A 14,085-nucleotide genomic window follows, 5' to 3' on the forward strand; every position below is an offset into this window, starting at 1 on the left:
ATACTTTAAAACTTATGCTGAAAAAATTTAAAAAAATATATTTTATACATTTCTAAAATAAAATTACAAAAATATATATAATATAATATAAACTGAATTAAATATAATTTTAATTTTAATTTTAATTAAATTAATCAAATAAAATATAAATTAATTTAATTTTAAAAAATTTAAATTAAATTAAATTATTATTATTTTTTATGAGTAACATATGTTTGCGGGTTAGATAATATAATACTCACATCCGACCGATTTAATCTGCGAATTGGATAATATAATATCTGAAATAATGTAATACCCGCACTTAACCTGTTTAAAAACCCGTAAAAAAAATTTCATCCTTAATACCTATAGACTCATAATAAATTTTATATCTTATTAGTTCAGCTATTACCGACACTATAAGCATGAATCTCACTCGATTTTCCTAACTAATCATTTTCAAACTCATGATATTATTCCCATTAAGGAATTGTAACAACCAAAATATGAATTCAAAAACTTTAAGTCATTACCTAATAACATCAATACTCAATCTCACACATATCTTTATAGAATAAATTTAAAAGCTATTACAATACCTTAATATTGGATTTTAAAATAACATTTAAATAAAGACTTTATCTTCTAAACTATCATTATCTTAAGCTATTAGTGATTGGTTCGTGAGTTACTGATCCAATTTGTTCCTATGTCTATTCACGAATTAATATACTACCATTAGTACGTATTAATATACTATCATTAGTGTGATGTAACATCTCTTCAAAAGATTGTAACGTGACACAATTACTGGATTCTTCACAATTATATATAGTAAAGATTAATCTGGATCATATTTTTTTAACACAACACCATAATATTGAATCAAATTTATTTAATTAGAATAGGAGAATTTTGGAAAACAATTTTAAAAGTAGAAACAAATTAAATGAGTAAAATAATATAAAATCAATTGACGGATTCAAACACATGTGATAGAATTATCATAATTCACTCCAAACAGAAATTTATAACAACTTACATTCAATCAGAGATTCTTCTAATAATTAATCACAAAAATTTGAAATTATGTTTCAATCCCCACAGACATCGTCCTCCTCCGTAATGGATTATAGTCAGGAAAAGTGTCTTGCTAAATTGTTTGTTCACCAACAACGGTATGCACGTTCACCATTAAAAGTGACAAAATGCACATATCACTGGCGGACCTTTAATTTCTTAACTTTCTGCCCATGATTTTACATACTATTATCGGGAAAACAAGACAGTGCCGAATTCGAAAACCATGGAAATTATCATAGTATAATTTATGAAACAGACTAGTATTAAATCTCACGATCTTAGAACACAGATTCTAGTCACAGCAACAAAATCTTTCATAACTTGCTACGCCGGCAGTCAAAAAAAGGCTAAAAAGTAACTAATGCAAGCAAAAGATCCACATATATTAATTGAAGAACATAGACCAAAACAAAAATCTGCAAATATAGTTTCCACAAGCTGGTCAACGATTGGCCTTGGCAACTCTCTCAATTTCATCTTTTTTCTTGATAGCGTAACTGAAAAGGAATATTGAATTCAGTTAAACGCCAGCAAAATTGGAAAAAGAATAATTGGCGTGGAGAAGATAAAAACAATCAGACTCCACAATGTAATTTGAGAAGTATTACCTGTTGGATGACCCTTTGGCTGCATTAATAAGTTCATCAGCCAAGCATTCTGCAATAGTTTTGATATTTCTGAATGCAGCTTCCCGTGCACCAGTTGTTAAAAGATAGATAGCCTGATTAACTCGGCGAAGGGGTGAGATATCCACAGCCTGTCTCCTTACAACTCCAGCAGAACCAATTCTAGTTGCATCTTCACGGGGACCACTAGATAAATTAAACACAATAAAAGAAAGTCAGACATATTCCTCGTATTTTAAAGTTAATTTAAGTTGGATTCAAGACAATGCCCATCAAGAATTACATATTGTAATGAAGTCTCCATAGCTAATTACAATGCCCATCAAGAATTACATATTGGTAACATACACACACACATATAAGTTCATTTGAGGCTGACAGTTTACAGTCCAAAAAGAGTACCCACAATACAATATTCAATGTTTGTGCATCATGTCCACCATAAACAAATTGATCCAGAAACATATAAAACTTCGTATCCTACCGCTTTGTTTACATGATAATAGCTTGAGCAACCCATAATCCAACACGACATAATCAAGCAAATACAGCAACTACCAAATGCACACACAGGTGACTAACCATTTTTTTTAAACAGACGATTATCACATGAACAAAACCAACACTAATTCTATTTGAAGTAATTACCTAGAATTATTAGATAGAACTAATGCAAAAGTGTCATCATACAGGCTATCAAAACAATTAAGAAATAAACAATAATTGTGTCATTCACCATCTATGACTTAAACTAACACGCTCTGATCCTCCGGAAGGGAATTTCCTTCCAGAAAGTTATAGTATTCAATCAACAATATCTAATTAAAAATGACTAAAAATAGACGAATGTGCATAAAACACGGAGAATGGTCAGATAGAGCTAATACAAAATGCCATCATTCAGGCAATCAAACCAATAGGGAAATCAATCATCATCATTCCATCCTCCAGATTACGTTCGAGTAAACGAGTAGCTTCCGGTGTAAACTCTAAATCAAGGTTCAAATCCATAAAAGGAAATAAAACACAAATATGAGGACTAAAATTTTCTTTATCGATATAGCTACCTAACTTACAACTATATCAATCTAAAATCAATAAAAGGAATAATATCCTAATCCACACTACAATCATGAAAGAATACAAAAGCAATACCTGTTAATGACAGCATCAACAATAACCTGAATGGGGTTCAGATCAGTCAACAAATGAATAATTTCCATAGCATGCTTGATGATCCTAACAGCCATGAGTTTCTTGCCATTGTTTCTGCCGTGCATCATGAGAGAGTTGGTGAGCCTCTCAACAATGGGGCACTGGGCCTTCCTGAACCGCTTCACAGAGTACCTACCAGCAGTGTGAGGAACATAGGTGGCATGCTTGGATGCCACCACTCCAATGTAATCGGCCAGAGAAATGTCATTAACCTAATATAACCCAAACAAAAATCTCATTCAACAACACAAAATCAGATTTTTCAAAACATAATATGATTAACAAGTACCCAACCCTAAACAGAGAATTGATATTAATTTCCTGAAAACAGAACCTGAACATCATCGAAGCTCCAGCGGTTGAAAAGCTTGACATCGATCTGGGAGGGATCTGCGACAACACCAGCTTCGTGAACGTCGGCCATGACTGCATAAAGGATAGGACGTTAGAATTAGGGATAACAAGAAAAGCAAAAACGAAAAAGAGGAACAGAATGAAACATAACAGAAGAAAATACGAAGAGATGCGGAAGAGTTGAAAACCTAATCGATTGTGAGAGGTATCTGACGAATGAAAGAAGAAAACAACGTTTGAATGAAAGATTAAAATGAGAGTGAAACCTGAAACTGATTGAGAGAAAGAGGAGGCTAGGGTAGCCGCTTTTGCTTGTATCTCAGAAAGAAGCACAACCCAAAACCCTACTTGCTGGCATTTATATGTCCACCCAGTATTAAGCTAAAATTTCAACGTACTTCTGTTTATCTCTTTTTATTAATTAAAATTGTAAATTAAAATTTTACATATTTAAATGTATTGAGTGGAAATCTGTGATATAATAAATTTTAAAATAAAATCATATTCTAATTCTACTAAGCCATTTTTTCATCAAATTAAAAGAATATAATTTTAAAAATATATACAATTTAATAATCTTATTATTCGTATAATTTTACTAGTTTCATGAGTAATTAATTAAAAAATACAAATTATATACATTTTATATATATATATATATATATATATTTTTGCTAACTTACGTAAATAAATTTTAGTTGACAAAAATATTTTTTTATGTTATGAATTTTAAATTTTAAAATTAAAGGTATTTGAATAAAAAAAATTATTTTAAATTAAAAATAAAAATTATTAAAATATTTGTGTGTTTAAAGTATATTTTGTTATGAATAGGGGTAAGAGTAGTACTAAAATGTCATGTATAAATTATTTTAAAAAAGTTATTTAACTATTTTGATTAAAGAAAATATTTAATTACTTATTTGATCAAATAAACAAATAAAATATAATTTATTTTTTACATAGTAAAAATGTCTAACTGAATTTAAGACCAAAAGAAAATTATTAAGTCGTTTATCGCTTTATATAAGATATAAATAATACATTTAAAATAATATTTTTAAAACCAACTTAATATTGTTAATGCATAGAAGTAACATAAGATTATTTTAAGGTGATTTAAAAAAAATCAAACCTTTTTAATTTGGCTATCAACCATAGATGAAGAATTTGTTGAAAATAATATGTTTACATGTATATATATATCATGACAAATAGATTAAATTGTGTTTTTTGTCTCTTAAAAAATTAAAAATAATACACTAAAACTATTTTTATCATTTTAATCCTTGTAAAAACGTAAACATATTTTTATGTTATTAATCATACTAATGATAGTAGAAGAAAATTAGGAAATTTGTGGGTAAATATTGTATTGAAGGGCCACTTTTTTATGTTTGTCTAGTAGCAGAATATTTTCATATCCCACAATTATTATTTCTATATAAATCATGAAAATGAGTAATAATGACTTGGTGGATAAAATAAAACTTTTAAAATTATTTATATAAGTTTTATTGAAAAGATAGTTGTACCGTTTTGGTTGTGTCAGATTTGATCTAATACTTGAAGATATATCCAACGTTCAACGGTTTATTAAGAATTGAGTCTAAGTTTTATAAAAAAAAAATAATTTAATTAGAAAATTTTGCAATATATGAGATATTTTAGGGGAAAAAAGTATATTTTATTATTATCTTTATGTGCTGTCAATCCAAAATCTATAGATATAAGAATTGAACTTAAGTCTTATATAAGTTTTTTTATTTAATTAATAAATTTTGTAAGCTTATAGATATTTCATCCAGAAATAAATGAGTTTATACTTTATTATTATCTTTATATTTTATAACTGAAATTTTATCTTCTTATATTTAGAAGATACATAATATATATATATATATATATATATATATATATATATATATATATATATATATATATATATATATATATATATATATATATATATATATATTATCTCCTTATGTCTATTTCCAATGTCATCTAAGACATTGAAGATTGAAATTAACGTTAAGAAAAACATAAAATTAAAAAATATAAAGAAAATATGTTAATTAATTTGAGAATCTCCACATTTTTTATTCACATTATATCTTCATCCTATTATTTGATCACTTTCTTCATTCATGCTCAAATTCTCATCATCTTTATTTAACGTAAAAAAAGTAAAACTCACATTTATGTATCCAAAGAGTGGTCATTTTTAGAACTCATCTTTCCTTTATCATGTTAGGATTTTTTAACACCTTAAAATGATATATTGTCTGATATTATCACAACTTAGAATGGTATGTTGTCTAGCTTGTCATAGTTCATAAACAATATGTTGTTGAGCTTATCGTTTTTATATTCATTTGACCATCTAAAATTTTTCTCAACAACTAACATCAAACCACAACGGAAAACAAGGTTGGCAAGTTCAGCGAGGTCACTAAGGCTAGCAAGCTTGAAGGAGTTGCGATGAGGTAGGTAGGATTGACGAGATTGGTAAGGTTAAGGTGAGGTCAGAGATCAGTGAGTGTAAAATGTAAAACATGGTCATCGTTGGTTTGTAAGACAAAAGTGTTCAATAACAAATCATATAAAAGACAAGTGTTTCATCTGTCAGACCATAAATAAATATATTAAATTCTTCCACACTCATACCTTTATTAGAAGATATAGAAAAAAAATCTAACAACTCATTACTTTTTAGTAAGTGCTAATAACAACAAAGTGTAAAACATGGTCATCCTTTGTTTGTAACATAAAAGTCTTTCTTCAATAACAAATCATGTAAAATACAAGTGCTTCATCATACAATACTATGTTATCTCTTTTTATGTCTAATAACCAATGAATTTGCTTAGACGATATGCACAAAATGTTAAGTTAATATAATATTTTACGAATATTTGTATCGTAAGGAATAATCGTTTTGTACATTTCACCAAAAAGACATGAAAAAGCATGTCATATGAACCATTTCTTAAAAAATGAACTAAAATTACTTTGTTTCAACAACTCTCTAACTTGTTTTTGTTAACCTTAGAAAAGTTTATATGTTTCATTCGGCTATGTGCATTATACAATTTTAAGTAAATACATTTTGTCTTATGAGAAATAATACATCCAGGTATTGGGATGTTGGTTAAAGAATAAAAGAGAATTTAATGCATGCATGTAACACAATGAAAACATTCTTTTAGTCCAAGTTGCTTAGATGCAAGGAAGACATTCAAGTAAGTTTGAAACCGTTCATTGGCCAAAAATAGATTTGTAATGACTCTTTTCTTCAATTCCTACATATATCCATCATATTTGAATAATAGAAAAAGAATGAAGAGCCTTTGTTTTCAACTTCTAAAATGTTGTCAAACTTTTTTATGTGCTCTAATAGTTTTGCAAGAACAATATTGTGTTCACCTAACAAGCTAAAAAAGAAAGTTTATACATAGTAAACATCGAAAGATGTTACCTTTCTTTAGCCATTGTTCACACGAGATGATTTAGGGAAGAGTGATTAAATGAATTTGAGGATAATTTTGTTGTTGTTTATTTTAGTGGATTTGGAGGTAATTGAGAGTGGATTTAGAAGTAAAGTTTGTGAAAATTAGTGTAGGATTTGATTGATGTGACAAATTTAAAAAATTTGTTTAATTGGTAGAAATTAAAGATTATCAAAATGCCCCTAGTTATTAAAGTAATATAAAATGATATTTGTTAATGTTATATTTAATTGTAAAAATGTTTATAAAGAGTAAAAAATTGACTTTAATTAATAAAATTAATTTTAAAAATGTAAAAAAATTATAACTTAGTAAAATAAAATTATTTTTAAATTTAATATTTTTTTGTAATATAATTTACTACCAAGTGGTATCATTTGATAATTGTTAATATTATATATAATTGTAAAAATTATTATAAGAAAAAAATATATTATACTTCCTCCTTCTATTTAAATTGTTAATATTATATACATTTCGCACCCACACTCCACTTCCTCCTTCTACTTCTTTGCCCTTTCCCTCTCTCTTTATCCCTTAAACCCCAACACTCAGCACATCGCATACCATCGCCTCCCCTTCCCACACCACCAACCTAATAATCATGCATCGTTGTTGTGGGGACTCCCAGGGTCACATGATGGGCACCTGCACATGCACCATGCTTCACATCGAACACGAAGTCTATTCCTCCTACATGTCCTCTCCTTTCGTCGATTGTACGCTCTCCCTCGGTACCCCTTCCACGCGTTTCACCGAAGGCGATGAGTTACGAAAACGCCACGAACCTCACTATTCCGTCACCAACTTCTGCTGGGACTTGTTGCAATCCACCACTTCCTCCATCGCAACCTCCACCAAAACCTTCTTATTGGCTACGAAGCACCTATCGCGAATGGTTATGTTGACCAGAGAGGAGCAGTGACCCCTACCGTACGTGTGGACTCCAGAGAGGGTGACAATGTCGGTGGCGTCGAAGTTTCGCTGGTCGAAGACTTCCACCAGTGATTCGAAGTTTGGTTTGGGAACCGAATACCACTCCTACGTGACCAAATACATCTGTTTCGTCAATTTTTCGCAGGCCTGGAACCGGATACCCCTGTTAGCGAACCAAATACAACATTTTTGAAAATACTTCGCAGGAGTGGAATCGAATACCACTCTCCTGGAACTGAATACGCCACCCTCATATTTCATTCCAAGCATTGTTCATCGTCTTCTTTCGCCCTCAAACCTGCGCATTCATCTTCAACCATTTTCTTCTTCATGCCATCAACCTGCAGAGTAAATACAACAACCTACCCAATATCAACCAGATATTAACTCCTTCTCTTGGTCAAAAGCGCTTTCAATACCATATTGCATTGTCACCGTGTGCATGAATATTTCCTGTGTAATGCCTCTATCAAGCAAGCTCAGCTCAGCTCAGCTCAGGAATCTTTCTGTAACCATGCGAAGCCAAAGAGCACTCTCGTCAATCTACAGTAGTAAAAGCTTGAGCATAAAACTATTCTTCAAACTTTTTATTATCAACTTGGAATCGGTTCTGTGTAAAAGTGTATAAAAGAGAGTCAATTATATATACTAAAGTGAGATACAAAGATGGAATTTAATAAAACGTTGAGGGCACATATGACTTTTTACTGCAAATCCCTCTTAATCTCTTCTCCATCGCGGGTGACCGAAAATCTATCCATCCCGCAAATCCGTCGTCGTTCATCGTTGCATTTCCTCTCAAGCGAACATGAAAACTTTGCATTTCTTCGCTCTCAAAACTGCATGAAGAGTTAAATTTGTTCATGTGAACATATCGTTAGAGGGCAACTATGTGATATTTTTATCACACCTTAGATTGGTGACAATCTTAACCAATAAGTTTAGGAGATTTAAAATAATACACTCAAAATTTTTATTTTTAAATATTGTTACCAGTATAATAAAAATGAGTACACAAATTATTTTACCTATAACTATAAAAGAAATAACATATATCTAAAGGATTGTCCTTAGTTCCGTCAAATTCTTGAACTCATCAAGAACTGAATCAAAACTAAATTTTTTCGCAATTTATTTTTTAATGTAAATAACCTATTGTTAACAAGAAATTCATCTTTTATTTTTAATTTGTTTTTATACGTAGTTGTATAAACACGAAGAGTTAAAATAAGACGAATTATATGATCAATCAAGTAAAAAATGTCATTAACTTTCTTATTCTTGCCAAAGATTGTCATAATTAAAATATGCTTGATAAAATGTTGAAGTTTAAATTTTAAACTAATATTCTCTTGCTCACTAAAATTTAAAGAATAATTTTTGTTCACAATAGGGCATATAAATTAATGTTAAAAACTTTATAATCATCCTTAGAAATCAAATTGCTTTGAGTTAAAAATTTTATTGTTTTCTCACTAAACTAACCATTTAATTTTTGTAGTTGCTTATCCATTATAACAAAAAATATATCCACCCTAAAATGTGCTAAGAAATATCAATGTCATATTCACAAAAAAATATATCACACCTTTCAATAAATTTTGTCAACCATCCTCTCTCAAAATTCGAATCAAAACTTTAGTTGAACAAACTAATTACATAACATTTAGTATATCTTGAGATTATTTCTACAAAGTTTGAAAAAGACAATAAGTAATTCTCATAATCTCTTTCATCATGTGTAAAATCAATGTGATGAACTCAAATGAAGACAAAATATTATTGCAAAATCAACATCACAACTTTAAGAATAAGTTGATCTATTAATAATAATTTTTCAAAGAACCAGACAAGATGCATTATATAGCTTCATCATGCTACAAATGGAGTAATAATGTGAGCTCCAACGAGTATCACCAACTCATTTTAAAGTGTCAATTTGGTTTATTCCTTTACCATTTTCAAGTTCACACATTTAGAACAATTCAATTATTTCATCTAACTGAGCAACTTGTAACTTATAATGACGTTTACTAGAGAAACATATAACATTTATAATAAAAGTCAAATTTGAAAAAAGTTTATAACTAGAATAACCTCTCTTTAAGCAACTACTAAAACAAGTATGAATAAAACAATGCACACAATAAGCATAAAGATTATAGTTAATAATTAATGCTTGAAATCCATTTCATTCTCCTTTCGTATAATTAGTATCAACATACCCTTGACCGCGAATATTGGAAATATCAAAATTATGCCTAAAGATAACAAACTTAATTCTTTTTTTAAGACGGTGGTTGTTGTATCCTTAACATGCACAATATAAATAAATTGTCTTTTTATATTATCAACCTTATATATAAATATCAAACAATAGCCATTTGCTCTTTTTTTAAATTCATATGCTTCATCAAAAATTATGCAAAATTTAGAATTTCAAATTTTTTCATGAATGTGACTTCTTAATTTTCTAGGAAAAAAATGTGCAATATACCTATTTGAATATGATGAGAAGTATACTTTGCATTACATAAAACATTTTCTAACATAACTTGTGTCACCTTATTATTATATAATGCTAGAAGTTTAATCATATTAAGAAAGTTATCTATATTACTTGACTTTGATGTTTCTTCATGGCCTCTAAATGCATAAGCGTGCTAGCAAAAGAATTCTATCAATAAAGGTTTTGAGCAGTAAAATAATTATTGCAAACTTGCTTAGAACTTTGAAAATTTATAATGTTATTAATGTGGATATATTCATTCAACAAGTTTTCACAAACTTTCATTGTGTTGTTATGTGGTTTTATACATTGATTAATTATCTTTAATTTTTTATTATTTGATTACAAGTTTATGGTAAAATTGCTTATATTGATGGTTAAGGATGTTTCGACCCTTTTATCAAGTGTTGGTAGAGGATCTCTTGATCTTTTAATAATATATTGATTGATGTACGGTCATCCTTGACCTTCTACTGATATATATATATATATATATATATATATATATATATATATATATATATATATATATATATATATATATATATATATATATATATATATATATATATATATTTTATATGAATTGTTTTATAATTAATATTTTGTTTACGTTATTTTCTTTTGTGAATATGTTTTTGAAATATATTATTTTGTAAATATTTTTGACACTTTAGAGTTAGAACAATTTTCTTAAATTTTATTTTGATTATCATAGTTAAAATTAGTTTTGCTATTATAAAAAAATACTATTTTTGAACTAATGTGAAATATATTTTCTTTTTCTGTTTATGAAATTTAATATATTCAAAATTATTTTGAAAAATAAACAATTTAATTGAAATCTAAAGTATTTAAATTTGTTAGAAATTATAAAATTTCTTATATTCTGCTAAATCTTAATCAAAGAAAACTTCTAAAAAGAGTGTTACAGCTTTGTCTATTAAAAAGAAAATTTAAAACCCTGTAAAGAGCTTTATAAACTAGGGTTTTGAGTTGTTATTGTCCTCTGCCAGAGATAGATTCACAGAAGAGAAAGCCGCCACCACTCTTGCCTCCTATTTTCTACTACCAATTTCCGGTACTTTCACCGCCGTTTCAATATTTTCTTCAATCTTCTCAATTGCTGTGTTTGTTTGTCCTTATATTTGTTATCCTCTGCTTTTGTAATTGCGATTTTGCAGTATTCTGTGAACCACTTTATGATAGAGAAGAATATCATTCTCTGGTCATATTTTGTGAAAGGAACCAATTTTTAAATTGTATTTGTGATTTGATCTTGCCTTCTGAATTATGTTAGGATAATTTATTTATTTTTTATGATAAGAAGAAATAAATAAGTAAACTTTAAGTTTTTACCTGTGCAAAAGTTTAAAAAATCTGGTACTAGAGATAAGATACATGAGAATTTTTATATGCTGCTCCTAAAAGTGTTTTTAGAAACATTTGTAATTCCGACCCCTGAAGCATCATCATTAGTTGTTTATGTCATTTGATTTCATGAATCATGGGAAAAGCTTTTCATTTCAGTCTAAACGGCTTTTAGTTATGCATTTATCTGTCCCTTCTTACTCAAACTTTTGGATAAATTGAACTGAATTTTGTATTTGAAGATCTATAATTTTAGTCTAAACTGCTATGTTGTTCTACATTTTTCTGTACAGATGGAATGATAACAAGACTGTACACAATCTGTACTTTAAACATTATAAATTATAAATGTTGTCTGTGTTTGAACAGGATGGAATCTCAGGTGAAGCACGCCCTTGTTGTTAAAGTTATGGGTCGAACAGGGTCTAGAGGTCAGGTGACTCAGGTTAGAGTGAAGTTTTTGGATGATCAAAACAGGCACATCATGAGGAATGTGAAAGGACCTGTGAGAGAAGGAGACATTCTCACCCTACTTGAGTCCGAAAGAGAAGCAAGAAGGTTGCGCTAGAGTAGCTCCCAATGGTTTGGCTCAGGACTTCAACTAAACATTTATGTTTGTTTTTTTTGTGGCAATTAGTGGAAGTCGAGTATCTGGACCTAAATTGTGCACCTATGATGTTTGTTTGATGTCCTGCTACTCTGTTTGTGGATGAGTTTTAGATTAATGAAGCTTTTTCTGTGTTGAGATGTGGTTGGTGATGCTTTGATATAATTGTGAATGCAGTATCTTTTTGTTTTACTCTAGTAGTGTTAATTAATGGATTGCCTGTAGTATGGAGAAACCAGACTAATGGATATTATATTCTTTCGTTAACTTAGAATAAAACATTTGATGGCTAGAAGACCTTCTTTAATGTTAACTCCAAAACTCATCTTTTTGTAAATTTCCCTGTAAACTTGTAACTTAGGATAAAACATTTGATGGCTAGAAGACCTTCACTAATGTTAACTCCAAAACACATATTTTTGTAAATTTCCCTATAAAATGTGCCGAAATCCTTTGAAACTATTTAAATATATTTAACATCTTTTTAACTGTCTTCCCACCCTTGGTTTCCTTCTTCTTTCTCATGCAATGACATCCCAATTATATAGAAAAACATATATAATAAAGACGTCATCATACATAATATAGGAAAACAATCAAGAGTAATTAGGATTACAGTCATCCTCAAAATAGCTTTAGAATTTAAACTTTAATAAAAGAGGTCTAAATTGTAAACTTAAAGAAGAAAAGTATTTCAAAATATCATCAAATGACTAAGAAACCCCTAGGAAGCCTAAACTGCAGCATCGCTGTCTTCTTCCAAAGTTGCCTCCAAAGAAACCTCCTCACCATCTGCTCTCATCCAAGTGGATGATCATCGCAAAAGGAATCATACACAAACAACACAAACAAGCAAGGGTGAGCTAATTATATAAAAGCATACAATATGACAATATGTATGCAAGAGTTAACTTCAATCAGGCAAGGTGAACACGCATCCTAACATGTTGAATACTAGACTCGTTCGGACTTTAGAATGATAGTCGAGCTATGACGGGTCTTGCACTCGTGGTGACTTATGAAACTTAGGTTCCCCTACCCTACCACACTCACGAGGTTAGCCTATTCCGGGCCTTGAGGCATACTAGAAGCCCCTAAGACTGAGACTTCCTGCTACTCCTCACCAAATGGTTCAATCCTCTCTACGTGAGAAGAAAGACCATTGGAGTTTCAGGATGATCCCCAAGACTGAGCTCCTACTTTCATTCTAAACAACCAAGGGCACCACCATGGATCTTCTCCTTGAAGATCATGGAATTACGTCCATCAACCATACTTGTTACACTCCACCATCAAACATGTGTCATACCATCACATACCATCAGTTCAATAACATTACTACCATTATACTATGTATTTCAATCATTTCACACACTTGGTTCACCCAAAGCAAGAACAAAAGAGAAGACTGGACTGAAAAGGTTCGCACAGCGCACCCTATACGCAAGGCGAGACAAAAGGATCTTGCACAGCGCACCCCCTAATTCGCATAGCGAATTAACTCACAACATGCATCGGACTTCAAACCTCTCGCATAGCGCACCCAAGTCGCTATGCGAGAGCCCAGACAGAGACCAACCCCCTTAAAGCTCTCGCTGTGCGCCCCACTCGCCTCTCGAATTAAAAGGGCAGTGGTTCCAGACCACCACCAGTCGCATAGCGACAAGACTCGCCAGGCGAATCCACAAACAGAGAGCAGCACCCTCTGGTTATTTGCATTGTGCACCAGCTCGCACAGCGAATTACTCAGACAGTGAGCATCCTCTACAGGGTCTCGCTATGCGAGGCAACTCGCATAGCGACTCTGCATCATCTGTAGAACGCAAATTCTGCAGAATCACACACTCACACTAGCCCTTACCATTTCTAGGCCTCTTGGCCAACTTCTAA

General features: G+C 30.4%; 2 protein-coding genes and 2 non-coding genes across 5 annotated transcripts; 1 reads left to right on the forward strand and 3 right to left on the reverse strand.

The window, feature by feature from the left end:
- Positions 1 to 1,278: 1,278 nt before the first annotated feature.
- On the reverse strand, positions 1,279 to 3,663 carry LOC108332318 (40S ribosomal protein S5). Of its 2 annotated transcripts, none has more exons than XM_052870891.1 (5): positions 3,527 to 3,663; positions 3,241 to 3,332; positions 2,847 to 3,118; positions 1,674 to 1,877; positions 1,279 to 1,562 (listed from the first exon to the last, which is right to left on the reverse strand). In XM_052870891.1, the coding sequence occupies exons 2-5, from the start codon at positions 3,328 to 3,330 to the stop codon at positions 1,508 to 1,510; spliced, it is 621 nt and encodes a 206-aa protein (XP_052726851.1). In that variant the 5' UTR covers positions 3,331 to 3,332; positions 3,527 to 3,663; the 3' UTR covers positions 1,279 to 1,507. The 2 variants fall into 2 exon arrangements, with proteins under 2 accessions (XP_052726851.1, XP_052726850.1); XM_052870890.1 differs by having other exon boundaries at positions 3,449 to 3,599.
- LOC128194873 (small nucleolar RNA Z102/R77) lies at positions 2,343 to 2,425 on the reverse strand. The gene has a single exon (XR_008246322.1). It is a non-coding gene; the product is annotated as a small nucleolar RNA Z102/R77 (small nucleolar RNA).
- LOC128194872 (small nucleolar RNA Z102/R77) lies at positions 2,556 to 2,637 on the reverse strand. The gene has a single exon (XR_008246321.1). It is a non-coding gene; the product is annotated as a small nucleolar RNA Z102/R77 (small nucleolar RNA).
- A 7,477-nt stretch (positions 3,664 to 11,140) lies between the features above and the next one.
- LOC108333475 (40S ribosomal protein S28) lies at positions 11,141 to 12,333 on the forward strand. Its single transcript, XM_017568932.2, has 2 exons — positions 11,141 to 11,298; positions 11,958 to 12,333. Exon 2 carries the CDS (start codon positions 11,959 to 11,961, stop codon positions 12,154 to 12,156), a length of 198 nt encoding a protein of 65 aa, XP_017424421.1. The 5' UTR covers positions 11,141 to 11,298; position 11,958; the 3' UTR covers positions 12,157 to 12,333.
- The last annotated feature ends 1,752 nt before the right edge of the window (positions 12,334 to 14,085 follow it).

The sequence above is a fragment of the Vigna angularis genome, chromosome 11, assembly GCF_016808095.1.
Source record: "Vigna angularis cultivar LongXiaoDou No.4 chromosome 11, ASM1680809v1, whole genome shotgun sequence".
Classification (NCBI taxonomy): domain Eukaryota; kingdom Viridiplantae; phylum Streptophyta; class Magnoliopsida; order Fabales; family Fabaceae; genus Vigna; species Vigna angularis.